This window comes from Streptopelia decaocto, assembly GCF_964273445.1.
Source record: "Streptopelia decaocto genome assembly, chromosome: 6".
Lineage (NCBI taxonomy): Eukaryota > Metazoa > Chordata > Aves > Columbiformes > Columbidae > Streptopelia > Streptopelia decaocto.
The window spans coordinates 19,985,377-20,007,377 of NC_138660.1; the positions used below are offsets into that span (position 1 = coordinate 19,985,377).

The 22,001-nt window shown below is 38.2% G+C and overlaps 1 protein-coding gene across 3 annotated transcripts in view; it reads right to left on the minus strand.

The window, feature by feature from the left end:
- Positions 1-394: 394 nt before the first annotated feature.
- The window catches only part of PXYLP1 (2-phosphoxylose phosphatase 1), a 49,661-nt gene continuing 28,054 nt past the window's right edge, over positions 395-22,001 (minus strand). For 2 of the 3 annotated variants that reach the window (XM_082055868.1, XM_082055869.1), the window contains exons 3-6: positions 15,620-15,781; positions 14,556-14,682; positions 5,284-5,423; positions 395-2,736 (exon numbers count right to left, since the gene is read on the minus strand). In XM_082055868.1, coding sequence (XP_081911994.1) covers positions 1,805-2,736; positions 5,284-5,423; positions 14,556-14,682; positions 15,620-15,781 — 1,361 coding nt within the window. In that variant the 3' untranslated portion in view covers positions 395-1,804. Of the gene's footprint in view, positions 2,737-5,283; positions 5,424-14,555; positions 14,683-15,619; positions 15,782-21,073; positions 21,199-22,001 lie in introns of those variants that run through there. The other variant, XM_082055867.1, reaches the window with a different exon arrangement.

Here is a 22,001-nt window from a genome sequence, read left to right on the forward strand (position 1 = left end):
AGCTCCAGCTGCCTTTTACAGACAGCTCAACAGCACCTTGGAGTACCTCGTACTTACCTTGGATAAATGGTTCAGTTCATATAATTTACACAAAGCGAACTCAACTTGCAGATTCTCTCTTCCTGTTTTCCCTCCAGCACACAAACGTGTGATGACTAAGAGAGCTGGTCTCTTAGACAGAAAACATTTCCAGAAGCTACACATTTTAATGTGGCACAAAACCCCCACATTTTCTGTCATGATTTCTATTTCAGTATTCATGAAATGTTTACCTGCTCCTTCATCAGACTGGGAACCAGAACCTAGGAAGTGCAGAAATTACTAACGCAACAAGCAGCTTAACGACATACACTTATCTTTTCACCGCAAAGGAAGTCACAATAAATATAACAAATGAGTATACAAAGAGTCCCCAAGATTTTATTTAAAGAAACACGTTCAAATGCAGCATTGAAAACAGAGAATGGAATGCAAATAGTCAGAGAACTTATGCTGAGTCATGTTTTCTTTGATAAACTAGCACCATTGAATCACAAGTCACAGACTAAATTTTTCCCAGAGGTGTAAAAAACCTTCACCATTATAAAATTCCTATAAGATCTATTAAAAATTGTTCCTCAGATTACTACTCCTAAAGAGATGAAAGCAGTTTGAAGTACAAGTTTTTTTATCTACTCATTGTTCAAGTTACCTATAAAAGACAGTTTATTCTTATGTCTAAACATCCTGATGAAGGGGAAAAATGTCTAAAAGTCAGCTTCACAAGTCTTTACAAACTAAACAAGTAAGAAAGATCTACTGTGTTATAAATATACACAGTACAACATGTACAAGTCTGATCTTACAAAACAAGAGCTTTCTAGTCCATAAAAATACTAACGCAACTACAAAATTTTCTTAGTGTTATAGTCACTATATCAAATTCCTAAAGCACTGTATTTATTCCATAGCACAGCAGCTTGAACATGTTCACAATGGGAAAAAGCCCAACACTCCACTATAAAACTGACTTCTAATCCTAATTTCCCACTCAAGTTTAGTGGTAACGTTAGCATTTGCAATCTATTTTCATGTCACAAGTCCTTTACATACTTCTAGACTGTGTTTGAACTATTCAAAGTGCTGAAAGTGCGATCAAAGAACAGAGTTTTGTATCCATTTTCCAGTACAACCTTCTCTGGCACTGGCAACAATAACCCAGTATTTCTAGGTCTGTGAGGTGAAAAAGGCACACGCTCATTTGTACACACTCCGGTAAGCACGCACAGATACACACACGCACTTTGCTTGCAAGACCTGCTCCTACACAGCAAAATGCTTCTTTCTGAGTAGGGATCTTCAAGAATTCCTTACAAATGGTTTAATGCAGATGCCTGGAATTCATAAAAACCTTCGATACAAACTGCTTAAAATGACTGAGAAGGTGGTGAAAAAAAGATTGTTTTGGTTTTAAACTTCTGGTATCCGAATATTGCTCTGGAATACAGAGAAACAAAGTCTACGCTCTCTCACCCTTTACCAAGCAACGTCCAGGTTACAGTAGCCCACGTGATTTATCATTTCATTACAGTTAACACAGCACATGTGAGCATACACACATACATAACACTTCCTCAGCATTCTTTCTTCTGTTGGAGACCATCTGCAGTCTGAATGAAAATAAAACTATTTGAAGAATATTTCAAGCAATATCCTTTTGTACTTACACATAAAATAAAAGAAATAACAGAACTGAAATGTGCCTCAACTGGAACAGACTTTTACTGATACACAAGCTAACACTGCTTCCTGTCACTTTCCTTCCCTACAGTGGTCTTCTACGACATGCATCATAATAACTAGTGCTGTTAAAAACTAAGAACATATCCCTCTTAACAAAGTTGACAAATTTTTCTAGTGGGCACATTGGCTTGCTGGAACGTTTATAATAATCCTTGCAAAATGAGGTCTGGAATGTGACATCGGCACCATTATACAGGATGCGGATAAAGTGTTCTTTGGGTCTCTTCCCATCCTGCCACAGCTCAAAAACTAATCTGGCAGCAAATCTTGGAAATCTGGCCTCTGTAATGCCCAAGGCACTAAGAACAGGTGACAGTGTGACATCATGTGCAGAGTAAAGAACGAATACTTCTTCCTTCTTGCCTTCTGCAATACGCTGCAGTCGATTAACGGTCTGGTTGAGGAGAGGATGAGTAGCCAATAGTGCATAGAAGAAATAGAGTTTCTTTTCCTGTCTTTCTCTCTCATCCTCCAACTGATGTCTTTTGATTACTTTGAAGTGTTCCATACTAATGCAGCCAGTTTTGGTACACGGAAAACTGACATTGTGGCAAAAATAGCACAAGAGAGAATCTATTGGGTTAGAAGCTCTCAGCTGCCTGGTGGGAATGCCTACAATCTTTGCCATATCCACATATATTTTCTCCAAATCATTGTTTTTCACCCTTAAGCTGTACTGTCTGCGCTGTTCCTCTTCTAGGTAGTGGTTTCGCATCGGACAGTCGCAGCTTCCAGAGCAAAAAATGGTGCTCCACTGATGCCTCATGTTAATTTTCTTCCAGTCAAAATCCGGCAAAAAAGTGTAGAGCAGCGCCAAGGCACTCTGCAGGGTTCGACTTTTTCCTGTTGTCTCCAAGTAGAGCTGTTTTGCTGTCCAGTTGCTCAGAAGCAGTTTATGTTTGTTTATATAAATTTCTCTTAACAGTTGTCCGTTTCGCAAGTGTTGTACAACCCCTGGAAGAGAATTTTTTAAAGTTACAAGACATGATTAGAATCTTCTTAGTTTTAGAGATAAAAATAAGCTACACAGCTAGCGGTCTTAATGATAAATGCACAATTAGTTAAAAGGTTATGAAATTAGAAACTGAACTTCACCTATGCTTGACTATTAGGAAAACTGCATGAAATATGAGATACCCGCTACTATTCAGTACCTCTCCAATTCTAGGAGCTAAACTGATATAGATAGAAAAAACTGGTTCCATAAAATTTGTTTAAAACCTCAGTGGTTTAAAATCTGTTTTTTCGATTACAGACACAGTCTGAATGGGTCTAATATGATTATAAAAGTAAGATGGTTATGAAGATGGACCCAGACTGACTGTTTTCAGACAGGCTATAAACGCTGCACATTTATGGCAGCCAGTAGAACTACCAGCAGTGAGGAAATCAATACACAGAATGTGAACTCGTGTGTAAACTCACAAAACAGAGTGGTGAGGTGTGGCAAAGGCTTCAAGCTTCCTTCTCCATCTTCCCTCAGGAAGCACTCAAACAGCTTGATGATTCCTACACTAAAGCTCTGCCTTATCCAGCTGGCAAGGAGGAGGGTGTGTGTCTTTCTCACACGCCAAAACCTTTACTCCAGCATCCACCTTGCTTGTGTTGTCTCCCACAGCAGCAAAGCAACAGGCATGAACCCTTTATGCACTAGAACATCTGTATAACTTGCTACATGCCATAGGAGCCCCAAATATTAATACCAGCTCAGTTACAAGCTGTATGCTGTGATTAATCCAGTTTCACACACAACGTGCTGTGTTAGGAGGAGTTCCTCAGTAACCTGCCCAGATTTCTCACGAGGTTCCTTTGCAATGCTTGACATGGCCCAATACAAGTATTTCTTCTGATGGGATCCCGGAACTCACAAGGATTTGACAGACAAGCTTTGGACTTAAAAAAAACCAGGAGATTCCTGGAAAGAGGCAAAAGGAAAATGGTGCCAGCTTCCCAAATCTTCAACACTATGTTCATTCTCTCTAGCGAGTCTCCAAACCCATTGGCTACCCAGATCCACTGTGATATGCCTTTTCAGTCACTGGTATTTAAAATAAGAAGAGCAACACAGTTAAAAACAAGGTGTGGGAATAAAATTGAATGGATCAATGTTAAAATTTGAAAAGATAGGAGAACATAAAACTATTATCAATGTGAATTTTCAAATAATTTAATGAATGTTGAGGAGAAAAATCCCCATGTAACTAATCCTTTTCACAATCACATTTCTACCTAGCTATGCACAGTATGTTTCCACATGTTTGTGAGCAGGCACTTTTGTATTTTTATTTTTGATGCACTGATATGAATACATACAGAAAAATAAGTGCAGCAAACAAACACACAGACTTCAGTTCATACCAGTTCAGCTGGCTGTTCTGCGTGGAGAACACAAACAATTCCAAGAGCTGTAGAATCTGTGAAAATCTGTTTCACACAAGTGGCAACTTGTTTCTATATTTGTGTAATCTTAACTTTTGTTCCCTCGTATTTTCTATCACCTGCTGACGGCAGTCCCGGATCCTTTCCAAAGGCTCTTTTATCACTGCTCTGATCCAGAACTACCTGCACCTTCCCTCTCCAACCTCAAGCCGTTTGTTTCTTTCTCATATTTCCAGTATCCCCAGCATCACAATACTCCCAGCTCTCCACATACTTCCTTCTACACAGTCAAATCCCTGACTGCAACCCTTCCAGTTACCTCCCATCTCCTGTGTTCTTTCGCTACAGATAAACTAAATATGTTCAGCAGCCTTTCTCTCAGTGGTAGTATTGATGAAGTCTCAAAACTTCATTTTTTAAAAAAGTTTTTTGGAATTTAATTGCTGATATTTCCACCTTTTCTCCCAATAACTAGCTCAGCAGAACTGACAGATAGGGTAAGAAAATAAGCTTAATTTTCCTGTGGTGAAAATATACAGAAACAAGTACACCAGAAAACACACTTTGGGCACTTCATTACAAAGCTTAGGATGGGGTCGGGAAGAAGCAAAAAAGCAGCAGATGTTTTTCTATTTCCATAATACAAGCATCAAATGAGTTTGTTACATCTGAATCTCTTGCAGGGGACACAGTAGTTACACCACAGATAAAAACCGGCAATTAAGTTCAGTTCAGAGCCACTTTGAATTATAAACCAGTCAGAGTACCAGATCTCCCTCAGGAGGGACTGAGCAATGCCATTTCTCACCAGGGTGACGAAGTAATTTTGTGGTGTGGAGCAACCTCAAGGAAAGGTGCTCTGACTTGTTGCAAATAAAAGAGATGCCAAGCGTGATCAATCTGTGACAGAAGTGGCAAGCATGGTTCTAGAACTATTACCACTGCTATGGTAGAGAGTCAAATACTTCATTCATACCCCAGCATAACCTAGACTGTGACCGACATTGTAAGCTTCCCATAAAAAAGCATTTATTCCAATCTAAAGAAAACGAGAAGATCCCTTTTTGAGCAGGCTGTATTTAACAGAGCAGAGGAAAAGCTAAAGCTGCTGTGGCAACTCACCCGTCTGTGTTAGCTCTCCCATCTCGCACAAGGAATGGCTGGGGTAGCGCGGCAGGCTGCTCAGGGGACCGTCCATTTGGGCTGCAGAGCCTTTGGACATCTGTTTGATGAAAGCTTCAAGCTGAGGATGAGAAGGTTTCCTAGAAAGGTAAACCAAGATGTGAAAACTTCCAAAAGCAGATGAGAAAACAGCTCAAGAAAGTCAAGTATTTGAAGTATGTCAGCTCAGAGATTTCATGATGCGAGGTTACTTCCCACTGGGATGACATCTGCTCTTATTCAGGACTTTCACAAGTCTGCAAAAGAAATCTAACTACTTGCTACCTAAGTGCTATAGGGAACCCGGTGTTGCATCATGTTAAAATTATAATACCTTTTGCTAAGTAATTTGGGAAGATTTTTGGGGGTTTTACAGACACAGTCACTAATACTGTTGCAAATTAAAAAGAAAAAAAATTCTTACCACAAAAACCACTCTCTCCACTTTCTGAAGTACCAATGCACTTTAACACCACAGCCCAAGGCACTAACAATCAAAAAGGCTTCATACAGCCAGTATTTTAAGTAGATGATCTTGAAGGCATTCTCAAGTTTTGTAATATACAATGCTGGTTACAATCTCAGCCTTTATTTCTAATTACTTCAGGCTTCCAATCAAATAGCACATGTAGCCTCCATTGAGTGGTACCTGGAAAGCAGTATCCAGTAGCCCCATTCCAATTGGAAGCCATTGGTTTGGGTTTTCTACTATTACCCAGGAAGAAAGAGTCCAGCACTGCTGGACACTTAAAACAGATACAATATCCCCACAAGGCAAGTGATGAATACAACTGGAAAAGCAATGCATACAAAAATATCTAAGTTAACTCACTGAAACAGAATTCAAGTCAGTGGAAGAACACTCAGATGTCCTGAACTGTTCTGCAAATTTCAAATACGCTACAGACTCAGCTCACTGTTGTACTGCAGCGCTAAAGACTACATATACGAAAGAGTCCACAATGTAATCAAAATGAAATAAATCTTTAATAAAAAAATCTATGATTGCACTTCTGCAGCAAAAATACATAAGTAGGGATTTCTTTGTTAAATGTCAATACTCAACAAATGTCACACAGTCACCTCTCCACTTTTGTGCAGAACTAAATCAGAAACTGTTTGGCAACCCAGCTCTGCCCCAGATGGTTCTCATTTTCATAGGACTTTCAGCCTGATTATAGTAAACATTTTTTTATGTTGTGTTTATTGTTCATGTATAGACTTTGCTAGAATGATAAACTGTTTTGATTCAAAAACCTCAGGTCTAAAGAAAACGTTCAGAGTTGCAGGAACCACAAGAGGGAGCAATAACACCGCTGAAGCATGAATAAGTGCCTGGAATCAGAGCTGCCCAGGACAAAGGCATTCTTGCTAACACAGGAGACACGGACAAACTCTCCTAAATGCGAAAGCACCTCGGGCAGAGCTGCTCTCAGCACACACATACAGGGCTCTCACAACAATCAGTGCCTCTGGTAACAGAAAGCCTCATGGTCGTATCATTTTATAAAAACTTGAACTTTTCAGTATTTAATTTACCTCCAGGAAAAAAACAAAAACTAAACAACCCACAGCACACACAACCTTGGCAGGAAAATGTTACGATAAATTATGAAAAGCTGCCAGTAAGAAAAAAATGCAAAATGAGAGAAAAATATCAAAATAATTTTTTTCCTTTTTACTTCAAATTGAAAGGAAAACCAGCCAATTTATGACATGCTAAATCCACAGCTGCTTCTGTATATTATAATTTTAAGAACACAAACGAAGATTAATATTTGAGAAGCAGGGGTACATTAAAAGGCTTTGTTCCTTTCTAAAGCAGCGGAAGCTTCCTGTAGTACCACGCACACATTACAAAGCTTAATCCAGCACCAGATGTGAATTTCCGAAAGAACTTATTGTACTGTTTTCACAGCCCAGCAGTGCAATCTAAAAATGGAAGAATTAATTTGAGATAATTAAATTAAACCCGTTAGCAAAAAAGCTTTTTAAGCTCATTACAGACATAGCAGGCTGAACTATCAATTTTCTGAAGTTTGCACGTTTATCCATTCTGCTTCTTTTGCTGCTTTGCTCACAACAACTTGAACTCTAATAGAATCAAACCTGTACTGATGAAAGTGCCATCAGTTACTTGTGGGAAGGAGGTGAAGAAAGAAACAAGAGAAGTATTTATCAATGCTTTACAAAAAGATTTTTCTAAAAATGGCAGGCAAGATAAACTAAAATCCAAGATAAAACTATAAAAGCACAGGCTAAGCACATGTTTGCAAAAGCAAATTATGAAATACAACTGCTAGACATATTTCTTGGTATAAATTCAAATCTTACTACTTGTTAAATATATTCCATGGGAAGAAAAAAATAAAAATCAAACAATAGCAATAAGAACCATTCTGCCTGAAGGGGTCAGACATCTCAGGCTACAAGATATTTCTCTCCTCAATGTAATCCTCACGCATGTAACCCAATTCTGAACATACCAGCAATTCTCCTGACTAACCCCGTACAGCTGAGCAAATAAAAAAATTCTTTTTCTTAAGAGCAAAAGCTATAGCACCACTCAAGCTACCACCTAATAAATGATCCTCCCTCCCCACCCCAAGATTTCTCTTTTCTTTAGAATCTGAATCCTCCTGTTGAATTGGCCAATTTACAGCTGCCGCAGGAGCTGGGGTATCCAGGCAACACAGCTGAGACTGCTGGGGCTGCTGGAGCAGGAAGCAAAGAAAATCACCCACTTGGAGAGCTGAAAAGATTGAAATAGCCTTACATTTTTACTTCCCTAAAAGTAACAAGAATATAAAAATGGGCTAAAGAGATAGCCTTGTGTAATTTGCTGGATGTTTATTTATTAATATGACTTATTCATACAATTAATCAATAATTAATAATTACTTAATAAACAATTAATCCAATTCATTAATGCAGTATTTCTTAATATTCCAACTTTTGTCAGAACATAGAATGGCTTTTCACCTAACACCATACTTTTTCCTAAGTTTGAACTTTTATTTCCCACTTTTAATGTCTGTAAATTTGCCTCTTAATGATTTTATTTTTGTAAATTCCCATCAATTTTTATCTGTAACAAAACTGAGGATGCTTCTTTTCCCTCAAATAATGAATTCAGCTTGCCTTTTTGTTATTTACCAACTAAACACTGGGATAACAGATTCCAGATTTAATAGTGTAGTTTTCATACACTAGTATTAAAAGAGACCAACATTTAAATCCTTATTCAACATTTAAATATCTTATTTGTAAAGGTCCTAAAAAGCTCTAATACCAAAATGTCATCTCTTTTTTGCTACTCTGTAACCAGCCTACATGGAAAGAAATCACACCTTGCAACTATTTGAACTGTATGTATATTTCTGCCAGTAACTGGGCTGACATCCTTCAATGAAAAGATTTCTTTTCCTTGAGAAGTTCAGATAGAAAAACGTAGAGGTATTTTTTTGTGTCTTTTTTTTTTTTGGTTGGTTGGTTGGTTGGTTTTGGTTTTTAGTTTAGTTCTGTTTGTTGGTGGGTTTGGGTGTTTGGTTTTGGTTTTTTGTTTTGTGTTTTGGTTGGTCGGTTGGTTTGTTTTTGTTTGGGTTTTTGGTGGTTTTTGTTTGTTTGTTATGAGAAGCAACCACTAACTTGCTGGTTGTTCTGAATTAGCACAGCAAAGTGAGAAATCTACAACACCCCAGAACATCTCCCGATAGATTCTGGGTGGCTTGGCTATAATGGCACAATATACCATCTCAGAAACACGCAGGAAAACGCATTTATTCCATCTATTATATATGTGCTTAGCTATGAAAAATAACTCGTGCAGTTCAATGTTAAGTTCAAACACATCACATAGAAAAGCCTCAAATGGTGCAAAGCAGCACAGAAACTTTGTTCTAGGGCATGTTTGCAGCTGCCCCCGCGAGGCTGACAACCCAGGACTCCAAGGTCAGGATCTGGGAATTGCTCTGGGAGACAGCGGAGCTTCCTGCCCCTGGATAAAGTGCCGCTCAGACTGACTGAGTGCGTGGAAGCCTCTTCTGCTAAGAGGTTAGCTCTTTGAGCTAATTGCCTTTGTTTAAATAATAGTAATAAGAAGAAGAATCACAGCATGAAGACCATTGCTAGACTTCATAGGTAATTCACAGAGCAAGAAGAAAATCATCCTTGCTTCTCAAGACCACTATTGGTGCTACTGATTTATATTGTAAGCAAAAACTGTTTCTATTGAAGACTTGAAACATAAATAGAAATTAGATCTAGAGCAGGGTTTTGTTCCTCTTTTAGACCTAAGCTGCAAATCAGACTCAAGCAGGTCAATTTTGATAAAAATTTCCCACCCCTTAATCTTTACATTTATTAATTTTAGGACTAATTTTTATTGAAATTAATTCATTGATAGGAATAGGCTGAGATTCCTTTAACATTCTTTCCTATCAAAGTTATTGGACGCACTGAACTTTTGCTTTACTTCTACTGTGTATACTGTAAAATCAAGTACAGTGTAAGCCCTGTTTCTTTCACAAACATGATGGTCAAACCACAGCATTCAATCTGTCCTCCAGTTAATTAAACTTAATGCTCTTTTGAACCACCTACAAATTTCAGACTACGTATCTATAAAAATTGCAAAGTTAGTCTAATTAAGATGAAGTACACTATTTAAGAAACAGATGTGGAAAGACATTATCTTGACAAGACTACATGCAACTACAGTTTATTTAATAATTTACATGTTCATAAAAATTCAAGAGTGGCATAAATAATGTATCTTCATCAACATATAAGATTTGACAGAAAAAATAATGTGTTGGTCAAGGTTATGATTGAAAGACAAACTGTGATAGAAGAAATATTTCAATTATTGAGATAAATTACGAAAAGTCATTTATCTAAAAGCTAAAACTGAATAGTTAATCAAGTAGAAAACTAGCAGCAGATAATGAATGCTTCACAGAAACAAGGAGGGGTAAACTTTTATTCATGTTACGTGCGTTACTGCACAGCGCTGTCCTCTTGCAGCACTGCATTCCAGACTTGTACGGATCTATGTGCCTCAGGAAAGAACTTGTGGAGGTAGACAGTGACACAAATGAGATATTGATTTCTGTTTTCTTCCCAAATGGCATTTATCTATGCAAGCATCACTTTTGTTAGCAAAAGGAGAATTTGCAAAAGCCAAGAGGACCACATTTCTCACAAGGAGCTGCAGAACCCTCAATGTGTCACTTGGTGAGGAAATGTGACCCCGCTGGGCACACGCCAAGCTCTGGCACAGGAACGTTACCTTCTTGTAATTGTATGACACCAGATTCTGTCTGCTAACTACACCAAAAGCAAGTGCCTTTTCTCTTTACTTCAAATGCAAAAAATGATTTTATAACTTAAGGCAAAAATAATGTGTTTTCTTTAAGTACACAAAAAAGGTGTTAGATCAAACGTCTAGATCATTTCCTTTTCAGAAGGCAAATGAGTGGAAAGAGACACAAAACCAGCAGATTACTGTAGTCTACAGAAGAGATCCTTAAGGATCCTTAGTACTGTTGGGGCTTATTTATTCATAAAAGTCTTATGGTTTTTGCATTTCTATAACAAACCCCAGTGCTCTAGTCTACTTCACTGCCCTTCTGAGTCTTCAGAGAAGTCAGAAGAAGCCTCAGGAGACCTTTCTTCACCTAATTCTGGTCTGGATCATGCTTAGACCTCACTCCAAGTCCAATCCACACCTCCTTTAGCTCAGAGTGTGATACCTGCCTCTCCCACACTTTCTTTAATCATTTTTCTGGCAGTTTCAAGACATGCGTATTGAAACTAAAATTCAAATATTTGTTACTAAGCTTATGATTAACATCAACACCTCTCAAAATGCCTTAAAGCATATGCCAATTTACCTAGCATACTACCAAATTATAGTGGTCTTCTGAAATCATTGTAACATCTTCCAAAAAGCATTTCTTTTCTATATTGCATACAAACTCAATGAAGAAACACTGCATATTTTTTTACTTTTGACACTATAAATGTAAGATAAAAAGGAAAAAGAAGTGGGAGATTAATTTATTCCCCCCATAAGCAAACATTACACTGAAAGGATTTTCATAACGTCATTCAATTCATTTTCTAGAGGAAAATAGTATATATTATTCAGTTCCCTTTGGAAATTTGCATCCCGAACAATGAAAGTAATAATAACTGAAGTTTTAGATGGAAGAAATCTCCAAAGCATTTAATCCATTTGCTTATTTTCATTCCACACTCATATGTCACAATCCATAACTCACAAAACCAAAGCGTGACCTCAAGGCTATTTTGCATATCTATTAGAAATCCATGAGGCTGTAGCATAATCTGCTTAATTAATGAATTCCATCAGCTGAATGCCAAGTCAAATAAAGCACAGACTGAATATGAGCAGCATACTTATCTGAAACTAAGTCCAGAAAGCTTAAACAAGCCAGACATTCAGACATCTCCACTAAATTATACAGTATTGAGAAACCTTCAGTTCAAAGGTAGCAATTATTTACCTTATATTACCCTCAATATAAATAGGTTTACAATCAAGTACCAAATTTACATCACAAAGGAATATAAGGCTGACAGCCAAAGGGAGCAAATAGCTTCCTGATGTTGAAGTAATAAATGTTCCTTTCAAAGCAATGGCAGAAAGTGTAACAATTCCAGCTGTATTCAGAAAGGTCAGCTTTAACACATCTGGGCAGCATGGTCCAGAGCCAACTCCTTTCATCTTTCTGCTGCCCTTTCAAAGCTGGCCAGGAGATTCTATTTTACATAAGCTTTGTTCTCAAGGACACAAGGTCTTTTTGGTTCTCCGCTCATTTCTAGTGGCTGTGAACGGTAGCGGAAGTACCATCTATATATTGATAGTCTAATGCTTCATAAATAAGTAACAGTCAAAGGCATCTACACTGCTGGCCTCCTCCATCCCCTTAACTGCTTGACTTGGCCATTCTGCTGGCAGTGTCAAAAGTTGCACTACTTGCTTGCCTTTTATGGATAGTTTTCCTAACTTCAGGGCCTTTATATTGCATTCCTTGCCTGAAACTGAAGTGGAAATAGCTATAAAAGCTTCTGTGACAAATACAAAACTGAGGTCTCACGTGGCACTTTAATACTGAGAAATACAGCTACTCATCCAACTTTGTCCCTTGCAGTTAACATCTCTGCAATAAAATTTTCTCACACACATTCTAACATGACAGATACTAAGCAAGATCAGAAGATGAGAGCCTTTAGGAACTCCAGAAGGAACCTGGATATTTCTTTACTTAGTATTTCATGCTGAAAATAATCTCACCCCTTAAAGGCACGTCATTCAAAATGTTATCATAACTGTTAGTAAATTATTAATTTTTCATCTTTTAGAGACATTAATTGCCCACTCGACTTTATTGCAGAGATAACTGGAGTTTGGTCTCATGTCTGCAATCCCAGGGCTGCATAACTCATTTCAGAAAGCCAGTCAGCTCACAGTGGGCACAGAGCGCTGTTGGGCTTGGGCACCTCTCAAAGAATTCAAATTTTTGTTGGAAGATAAAAATTCTTGACAAAACAAGTATTTTCTGGAAGTTCAAGTATGAATACAGAAAAGCGACAGCCAACACAATAGCAAACTTTTTTTTTTTTAATGCACTATGTAAAAGGTCCCAGACCACTATCACTTAGAAAGGTTTTTCAGTGTTACCAGGAAATCAGATATTTTGGGTTGCATTCATAGACAGGGATTCCAAAAGAGGAGTCTCCTTTCTAAAAAGGAGGATGTGGTTTTGCTCAATTTCCTATTTTGATACTTGCACCAAGGGGCTAAGAAAGATGTAAGTACATATATGCACTCTAAATCAGTGAAATTAGATGCTATTTGAATCTTGACAATTCCAGTGACATGTTAGATATAAAAACAGATTCCTCATGTTCATTTTGCTTTCCATTTTGCTCTTAAAAATATATGCATACATCCTTTCTTTAAAGACAGAGAAGATTCCATGCTATTCTAGGAAAAAGGTACTTCGGGTATATCCACACTGCTTTGTGTACCAGATCAGGAGACCCACTGTGTCCCTTTCCCTGAGCACTGTGGCTACTGGGAGCTGATGCAGCCCCAGCCACTGAAATCTCCACACGTGACACTCCTGAGCGGGCAGCATCCAGCTGTGGATTTGCCCAGCGCTTTTGCTAACACCTCTGATGGATTTTCTAGATATTTTCCTTTTAACTGTAAGTTTTCAGTAGCATCACTGGGAAGTCCTCAGGCATGAAAAAGAAAAAAAAGAAAAGAAATAAAAACACAGATCCTACTTAAGAGGAGAAAAAAAATAAACAACATATGTAATCAAGCAATCTGGGACAAAGGTTGATAATTTACATCATTGCTGTTTATTTCTGCTGCTCTACACAATAATTCATCTTTATCAATAAGTAAGCTCTAACCAAGAAAGAAAGGTTCTTCCACAAGAGCAGCAATTCAGATCATATCTACAGCTCACACTGGTTCAGGTATGAAGACAAGAATCAGCAAGCTACAAAGACATGATGTTAGACAGAAGCACACTATATTGAAACAGAAAGGTAAATGATGTTTTAATGGCAGTCAGACACAAATAATTTGTGTGTGACAGTTTTAAACAGTGAGTGGTAACTACAAGGAAATGGTGGTTTTCAAGTAGTAAACACTGCGCTGTTTAACTTGTCTTCTAATACTTAAATCTACAACCCCCATTTTTTTCCTGAATTTTAACACAAATCTTAATTTCGGGGAACTCTGATAACCTACGTTTCTTAAAAAATGCAAGAAAAAATAACATAAAATACAAAAAGCAATTTTTGAATGGTGATGACAAACTGTGACCTTTTTGTATTCACATAAAAGGAAGCACGCTTAGCTGAAATGGAAGAGACATTCCCAAACACTGCACTTAAATTTTGAAAATGTGTAGAAGCAGAAGAGGAACAGTAACCTAAATATTCAATTACACAGCTTTTGCTTTTTAAAGAAATACCAAATATTCCTACTGCTCTGAACTGGTAACAGGTAATAGTTCCTCTTTCAAAGGAAAAGTTGTACACCACTGAAATAGGTGTTTGGGGTTTTTTTAATCCATGACAATACACAAAGATCAGAAGTCCTAATGTACAAATTCTTCCCTGAAGAGGAACAAAATAATTATCAGGCAAAACACACAGTTAGTAATGATAAATGCCAAGAATTTTACCTGCTAGGCACCAACATACAGTCAATATCAGGTCTCTTTGTCTTGGGAATGGTATACAGCGGATACCTATCACCATGTCGAATCAACACTTGAACTGACACTAGCTTAAAATAATGAGGTGCATGACCTGAAGTGAAGGGAAAAAAAAAGAGAGAGAAAAAAAGGAAAAGTAAAAAGTTAACTAAATATTACCTAAATCTTTCTCCTTTCTTTAAGGAGGAAAAAAACAAACAAACAAACAAACAAACAAACAGGTATAATTAGCTTGATAACTTTGGTATTGCAATGAAAGAAAATCCCTGTAAGAAATGGTAACTCACTGTCCCAAGAAAGATTTCACTTGAAATCGCAAGCTAACTTATACAAGACTCAGGTTCTTAGCACGTTCTCCATAGTACATTTGAAGTTCAACAACCATACAGACATCATTCAAGCACTGAACTCTGCCAACATGACAAGGTCACCCCACTTTTATGATACGTCTCTTCCAGATCCCTATCATAATGATGGATTTTGCAGCATGTCTAATTTGGAGCTTTATGATACACTAGTTTGTGATTTATTTTATATGCATTAGTGGGATATGCTCATGCGGGAATTCATTCAGACTAACTTGCTGCTGCAGCCACTGTGGAGTGAAGAACACAAATGTGCCTTCTTGCCATGTCTAATGGATTGGGGTTCCAAATTTATTTACTTCTGGGTCTTTTTTTTTTTTTTTGTTCAGTATTCCAAGTCAACTGTTCGCAATGCAGCTCACTTGTAATAAGAATTACAATTCAAGTATTAAATATCTATCTCTCCTGTCCCTTTCAATTTTAGACCTCCAGTTGACCATTGACTAGAAACAGAACAGCTTCCAAAAATCAGGATAACAGAGAGGATACAAATGGAAGGAAAGAAGAACAGCATATCTTGAATGATTTAACATAATTCAGCAACCAGCTGGCATTTGTTGTGCCTTCTCCAAGCACCAAAGAACTGACAATGCACAAAGTTATAATTTCCAATAGGAGCAGGTAGAAACACACAACTAAGCTGTTGTTTGCATTCACAAAGCTTACCTTCCATACTGCGCTCAGCAATGGTGGGAATATTGCAGTAAACACGAGCTTCATAAACAGGATCTATTACAGGAGGCTCAGTCAGCAAATCGGGCATGATTCTCTTTCGGCTCTTCGGATTCAACCCATCTTCCCTGATGGGGTTTACTGGGATTAAATGCACTGAAAGATACAGAACATATACCATATACCCTTGGAGGCTTTAAGGACATATAGGACTATGACTGGTTTTTTTTTAACGTAACCGCGCACAGAGTACAGTTTCCATGAAAGAATGCCAGTCTGCAGTACAGACCTTTCTTGTGAATTTTTCATTATTTACACCTAGAAGACAAGCTCAGAGAGCTCTTTAGCAAAGTCAGTGCTCGGCTAAGAGTGCAGAAATCCATCTGGATGTAGGACAACTGCCTCTTGTACTCTGCTCAGAACTGCGCTTTCTGTCAGTCCCTCGGGAAGCTCTAGGAGTATTAATGAGAAGAAGAGGGCCATGGCAAGCCCAGCTGTCTCTCATCATTCCAACTTGAAAACTGATGTTGAAGTTCCCCAGCAAAAGACACAGCACAGTTATGATGGTACTACAAACCACTGGGAAAAGTGCTGGACAGTCCATAATTTACCTTACAAATCCTCACACTTACACGGCTACCTTGCCAGCCTTAAATAGTCTGACTTATCTAAAGAAAACACACACAAAATATATGGTATGTATCTAATTAAGCCTACCACATAAAATGTTAAATACAAAGAAATGCAGTTAACGCTTACACACACAAGGAAAATTAACAGAAATACCACTGCCAGTCTTCCAGCATGTAGAGGACGCTGAAGCAAATCTGAATTTAAGGCCAGAGTTGTGCTGATAATGTCTTTTTACTGTGCCTGGATGTGAAAGCACTACTTAATTTATCAGCCTTACAAAACTACACTTGTCATAATGAATGCCCACATTTTTTTCTATTAGTATTTTCAGGGGCAGATTTAGAGGTGAAAAAGAGGAGGAAAAGTGTTTGTGTTTTTACCCCATTAGTTTTCCGTGGTGAGAGCAGGTCGGGGAGTGGGAAGAGAGAGCAAATTTCAAGGCAGAATTTTACTAATGCTTCTGGGTCAGTTGCTCAGTTGCATCTTGACTGACTGTTTTAATTTAAGAGGCAAATTTGTTCTGCAGTAGAGTTGTGTGGACAAAGAAAAGCAATGAAAACAACAAACTGAAGTGAAGCATGCAAAGATTTTTAAGAGCACATAGTCATTAATGTAACACAGACTCTTCATTCTTAAACTACAATACACTAAGTATTATTATGTGGTTTCTCTTTGCCTGCCAAAGCCAGAATTCAAGCATTTTCCATACCCTTGTTAGTGCTGTTGACATGGCCAATACCCGCAAAATGCAGTGACTTTAAACTTTTCCTGAAACTGTTTCAGATTTTGCATATGACTGCCCACAGGACTGTGCTTGGCAAGAACATTAACCTGCAATTTTGACTTCAGCCACTTAAACTGCAGGGCTCAGCAGTCATTCCAGCATTTATTTATCAAATTCATTTTTTAGGTCCTTCCGTGCTAAGACTCACGTTATTGTGAGACACTGCAAACCACTGACCAAGAAACTCCAGCAGTAAGACAGAGCCTTGGCAACATCTATCAGAGGTTAAGTCTGGCTTCAAGTAGGCTTACAGCAAATTTGTATTTGGGCTATAGATCTCAAACCTAAGAATGTGTTACAACAGTTTCTTGACTCTACAAATAAACAGCATTACAAGACAGTAGTGGCCTAAAGAGAATAAATGGGAAATGACAGCAGTTATGTTATATTGGTCAAGTTTCCTAGTCAGAAAAGGTTGGGAGAAACAACTTTCAGCTTTCTGTTAACAAATTGTCTCTAGAGCAACTTACATTTCTACTGCTTACTTAATGCCACAAAACCAGAGTTGGCTTAAGTCCTCATGGAGGCAACGTAACTCCAATCAACTCTGACCCATGAGCGTTTCCAAAGATGGGGAAACCATCCACCAATAACAACAGCCACAAACTCTGGTGCTAAAATTTGGTTGGGAGATTTAAAAGCAAAATAAGGAACCTAATTTTTTATCCAAGGCAGTTTTAACTACAAGAGACTGAACAGATCACATTTTTGCACTGAGAGTACAGCACTCAACAGATGCATCTGTTATCTTATTCAGATCAAATAGCTATGATTCATGGGGCCAAATATTTTGTTTGCAGATAACAAGTCTCATTTCTAATCAAACTAGTTGAACAAATACTTTAACACTGCCGGACAAATAAGGAAAAGCACTAAATCTTACAGAGAAGAATCTACTCTAATTAAAATATTAAAAATAAAACTGAATATTAAAAACACCACCTAGAGGATTATCAGATTACATATCTGAAGTTTAGAAAGCCACTGACAGAACACCCTTAAAGAAGACCCTTAAATCAAGACAGCAGTTATGGGTGCACTGTAAGATTATTCCATGGACTGGAAATGGACTCGGAGATTAGGAATAATAATAGTTCATGTCATTAATTAAAAAAAATAAATAGTTTATTAAAAACTATCCCATTCTAAATGCTGCTGCTAACTACATTTATTAATTACCTAGTAATAGCCGGTAAATATTGTCCATACTGTATAGTGAATAAGCCTGGCTTATAGCAGGGAAGAAGGAACACAACATTTCCTCCCTCAACTACCAGCACCCTGCCCACATCCAAGTATCTCAGGGATGGGCTAGAGGAGCTTCTAACTTTCACAGAATCATTGAATCCACCAGGGGTATGACCATGTTGTCTGGATTTCTGAACATATTTGAGCAACTGGATCTAGTGAAAAATGTCCCTGCCCATAGCATTTGAATCTTTAAAAGGTCACTTCCAACATAAACCATTCTAAGATTCAACTTAAATGATTCAAATTGTTGGTAGGTTTGACAAAGAAAATAATCCAGAAGGTCAAGAAACTCCAGTCATCTAAATGAGCACTGTCACAACAAGTGCTATTTACTTTTAGCACACTTGAAAGAACACATACTGGCGAGGGAAATAATCTGGGTCTTCTATAATATTTAACTATGTTAAATAGAAAAAAAAAGAAAATCATGTGATCTGGGCACCAGTCTAGGCAATCCACTGGAAATTTCCACCAAATGCATACACATGCGGATAGCAAGTATTCCAGAAGAGGGGGAAAACAAGACCAAGGAGAGATGCCTTCCAGCTGGAAAGCTGCCTTGTGTGTGCCAGCACTGTCAGCAGGGTGGGCTGAGGAGCCCAGCGCCCCCAGCCAGGCTGCGCCTCCTCCCCTGGGCAAAACTCCTCACAGCCCTGAGGACCCCACGGTTCCAGCGCTTTGGGATGAGGATCCCAAGTGACGCAGTCCCTCTTCGTTCTTCTGCCTGCTCCAGCCAACGCCAGAGGTACCTTCCACACTGACAGCTGAAGCCTGCGTTGTCTCTCAATTGTTTTCTTATCTTCTGCCATTCCCTGGATGTGCCTTGTGTTATGATGTTTTCTCCTTTCTGCCTCCCTTTTCTGTTCAAGTCCTTGGGTTCATGCTCCCTGCTGTCCTCCTTTATCCTGCCTCTGGGCTTTCGAGTCCTTCTTTGCACACCTCATCCTCCCAGCTCCCTAATGCACAGAAGGTTCAGCTTGTTCCTCCATTTCAGTACCTTTTATACCACACAGGGCAGTTACTCAAAGCAATTTGAAGAGGTGGCTGACTCTCTGTATCCAAGTATTTCCTTACTGGAAGTCCTCCTCTATAGTGCCAATCCCACCTTTGTCCCCCAAGTGGGTTTTCTGGTCCTTATGTAACCAGCAAACCTACAAAGGTAGGTTTGTATTGGACCAACACAGCTCAGAGAGGGAAAGGTAATCATCTGAAAGTCCCTTGTATGCTCATATGGAGTTGAAATTAATCTTTTCATCCAAACTCTGTTCTGCTCTTGCAGCTGTAAATCATGAAAAGATCAGAATTCTATTATGTAGTTTTCACATGATTTTTTTATAGCTTACCACTATTTTATATGACTTGTTCTATTAGTTCACAGTAACATGCACTTGCCCAAAACAGAAGTCTGCCGATGTGTATATAGACACACATCTTTGATTAAGGGAATTTTTGAACAGGATTTTTACACTGCTGTGCCTTTCAAAGCTCATGTTTTACTGTGACAGGAATACAAGAATGTGAAACAGAAATGAAATAGATTATTTTGATGTGCATTTCCCACAGCCAGGGCACTTAATAAAATGTATCTGAAACATATTTGGTGATCTAACTGGAAGCTTTACCAGCACTGAAACTATAAAGAATACAAACATCATATCATAGACATAGCTTGTTAACAAAAAGGGAAAGAAAATAGATTTCATTTCCCAATATTCATATATTTATTTTTAAAACTACAGAAGTTACATAGAAACTACTTTGAAACATTATTTTGGAAAAAGTTATATCTAGGAAAAAAGTAGAAGGTTTACAGAAACAGCAAAACGAAGGAAACCCCAACAGAACTCTGCCTGGTGTCCCGCCATGTCAAAATTGCTTGAAACACTGAAGAAAATCTAAACACATGGGCTGGTATCAGACAAAAGTAAGAGCAGATGGAACAGTCAAACAGCAAAAGCAGCCCTGGGAGAGACGAGGGGGCACCGGTCACACGGTGGAGCAGCCAAGTGCTGCTGCACAATCACTCCTTCAAGAATTTTTTGCAGCTCCAAACTGAAATCCAATTTTTTTATGTTGACAAACTTCAGAGGAAATAAAATCCAATCTCTGATACTAAGTTAAACAAAAAACATCCCGTAACTTTTATTTTAATTCAAACCACACAACCTGACGACCAAATTTTAAAACTAATTTAACAGTTTGGCTAAGAAATGTCTTTGTGAACAAAACCAATGGCATCCGAAATATTATGACATATGGTTTTATTCCCAGTGTACATTAAATACGACCTACTTAACAGACAAGAAGCTAATTTGTCTGACTTCCATACACTGCCCAGTTCCTAAATGCCACAATATATGCCAAAAAGATCAATATTAGACAAGTAGTTTCTAAGACAGAGAGAAAAATTCAGAAGTGCTTTCAGTATAATGATTGTAACAATCACTACATAGCAACTAATCCCCTCTGGAGGAATGTCAAGTTTACCAAATCAATTATTGTACTCAGAAGCCCAAGCAGGGAGCCAGACTGCTATGAATTCATGCTACAAAACTGACATGAGTTTGACAAGAATTCAGTACAGCGGAAAAAACAAACACAAAGCAAACTGCAGTTCATGTAGAAGAAACACCAAATTAAATGCTAAATCACTCCATTACCAGCTTTTCTCCCTCCTTGCAGTCCTAGTTTCAGCTTGGAAAACAAAAGGTATCACCACTGTTTACCAAGAATAAAAAGATTTATCCATGAAAAATTAAAAAAAAATCACTAGCATTTACCTAAAAGCAGAAAGACAGGCAACAAAACCATTTTCCATTTTCCCTTGTAGCTCCAACCAGCCTGAGAAGCAGCAGCACAAGTAGCCATGTTAGTCTCAATTTTCTGACTAAACAGAGACCTGAAATTTTCATCTTATAACAGAAGGTCCTTTCAGCCCCACGCAAACATACTATTTAAAACAGTCACATGGAAATGAAGCAACACAGCAGAAATGCAAAAAAACCCCAAACCACTGTAGGTAACCTTATGCTAATGGGTAAAGAAAAGCAAATGCGCATGTCAGAGAGCACAAAAAGTTATTTATCCCTCTTTCACCTTTTTTTTCCAGCCCCCTCCTCTTTCTGCTCCTAGCAGGGCACTAACAAGGCCGCCTAGCACAGAGCAGAACTTCTGAAATTCTGATGACAAATGTAGACTCCTCTTCTGGTTGCTCTCTCTCTGGAAAAAAATGGAAGCTCAAAAAGGAACATCAGGAAAAACAAGGAGAAAGAGGCAGGAATGCTTCAAAACAACCGAGATGAGGGAAGAAGGTGGAGATGTGCGCAGCAGAAAAGCAAACTCTTAACTTCAGTAACTGATATTGACGTAATTTTGCTGCATGACATGCAACCAAAAGCTTATTCTTCAGTCTAACACAAGCTGAATTTTCAGCCTTCTTGGTTTCCAGATCCCTGAAGTTCTCCGCTGGAGATGCAGATCTCCATATGGAGATCAAGAACTACTGTAAATTGGCTGCTTTTTTTACCTCTTTTTCACAGACTTGGTCAGAAATAATAAAATCCCCTACCCCAAGGGTGTCAAACTCATTTTCCCTGGGGGCCACATTAGCCTCGTGGTTGCCTTCAAAGAGCCAAAGGTAATTTTAGTTACAGCTACTCCTACATTTATACAGTCCTAAAATTACATTCAGCTCTTTGAAGGCAATTG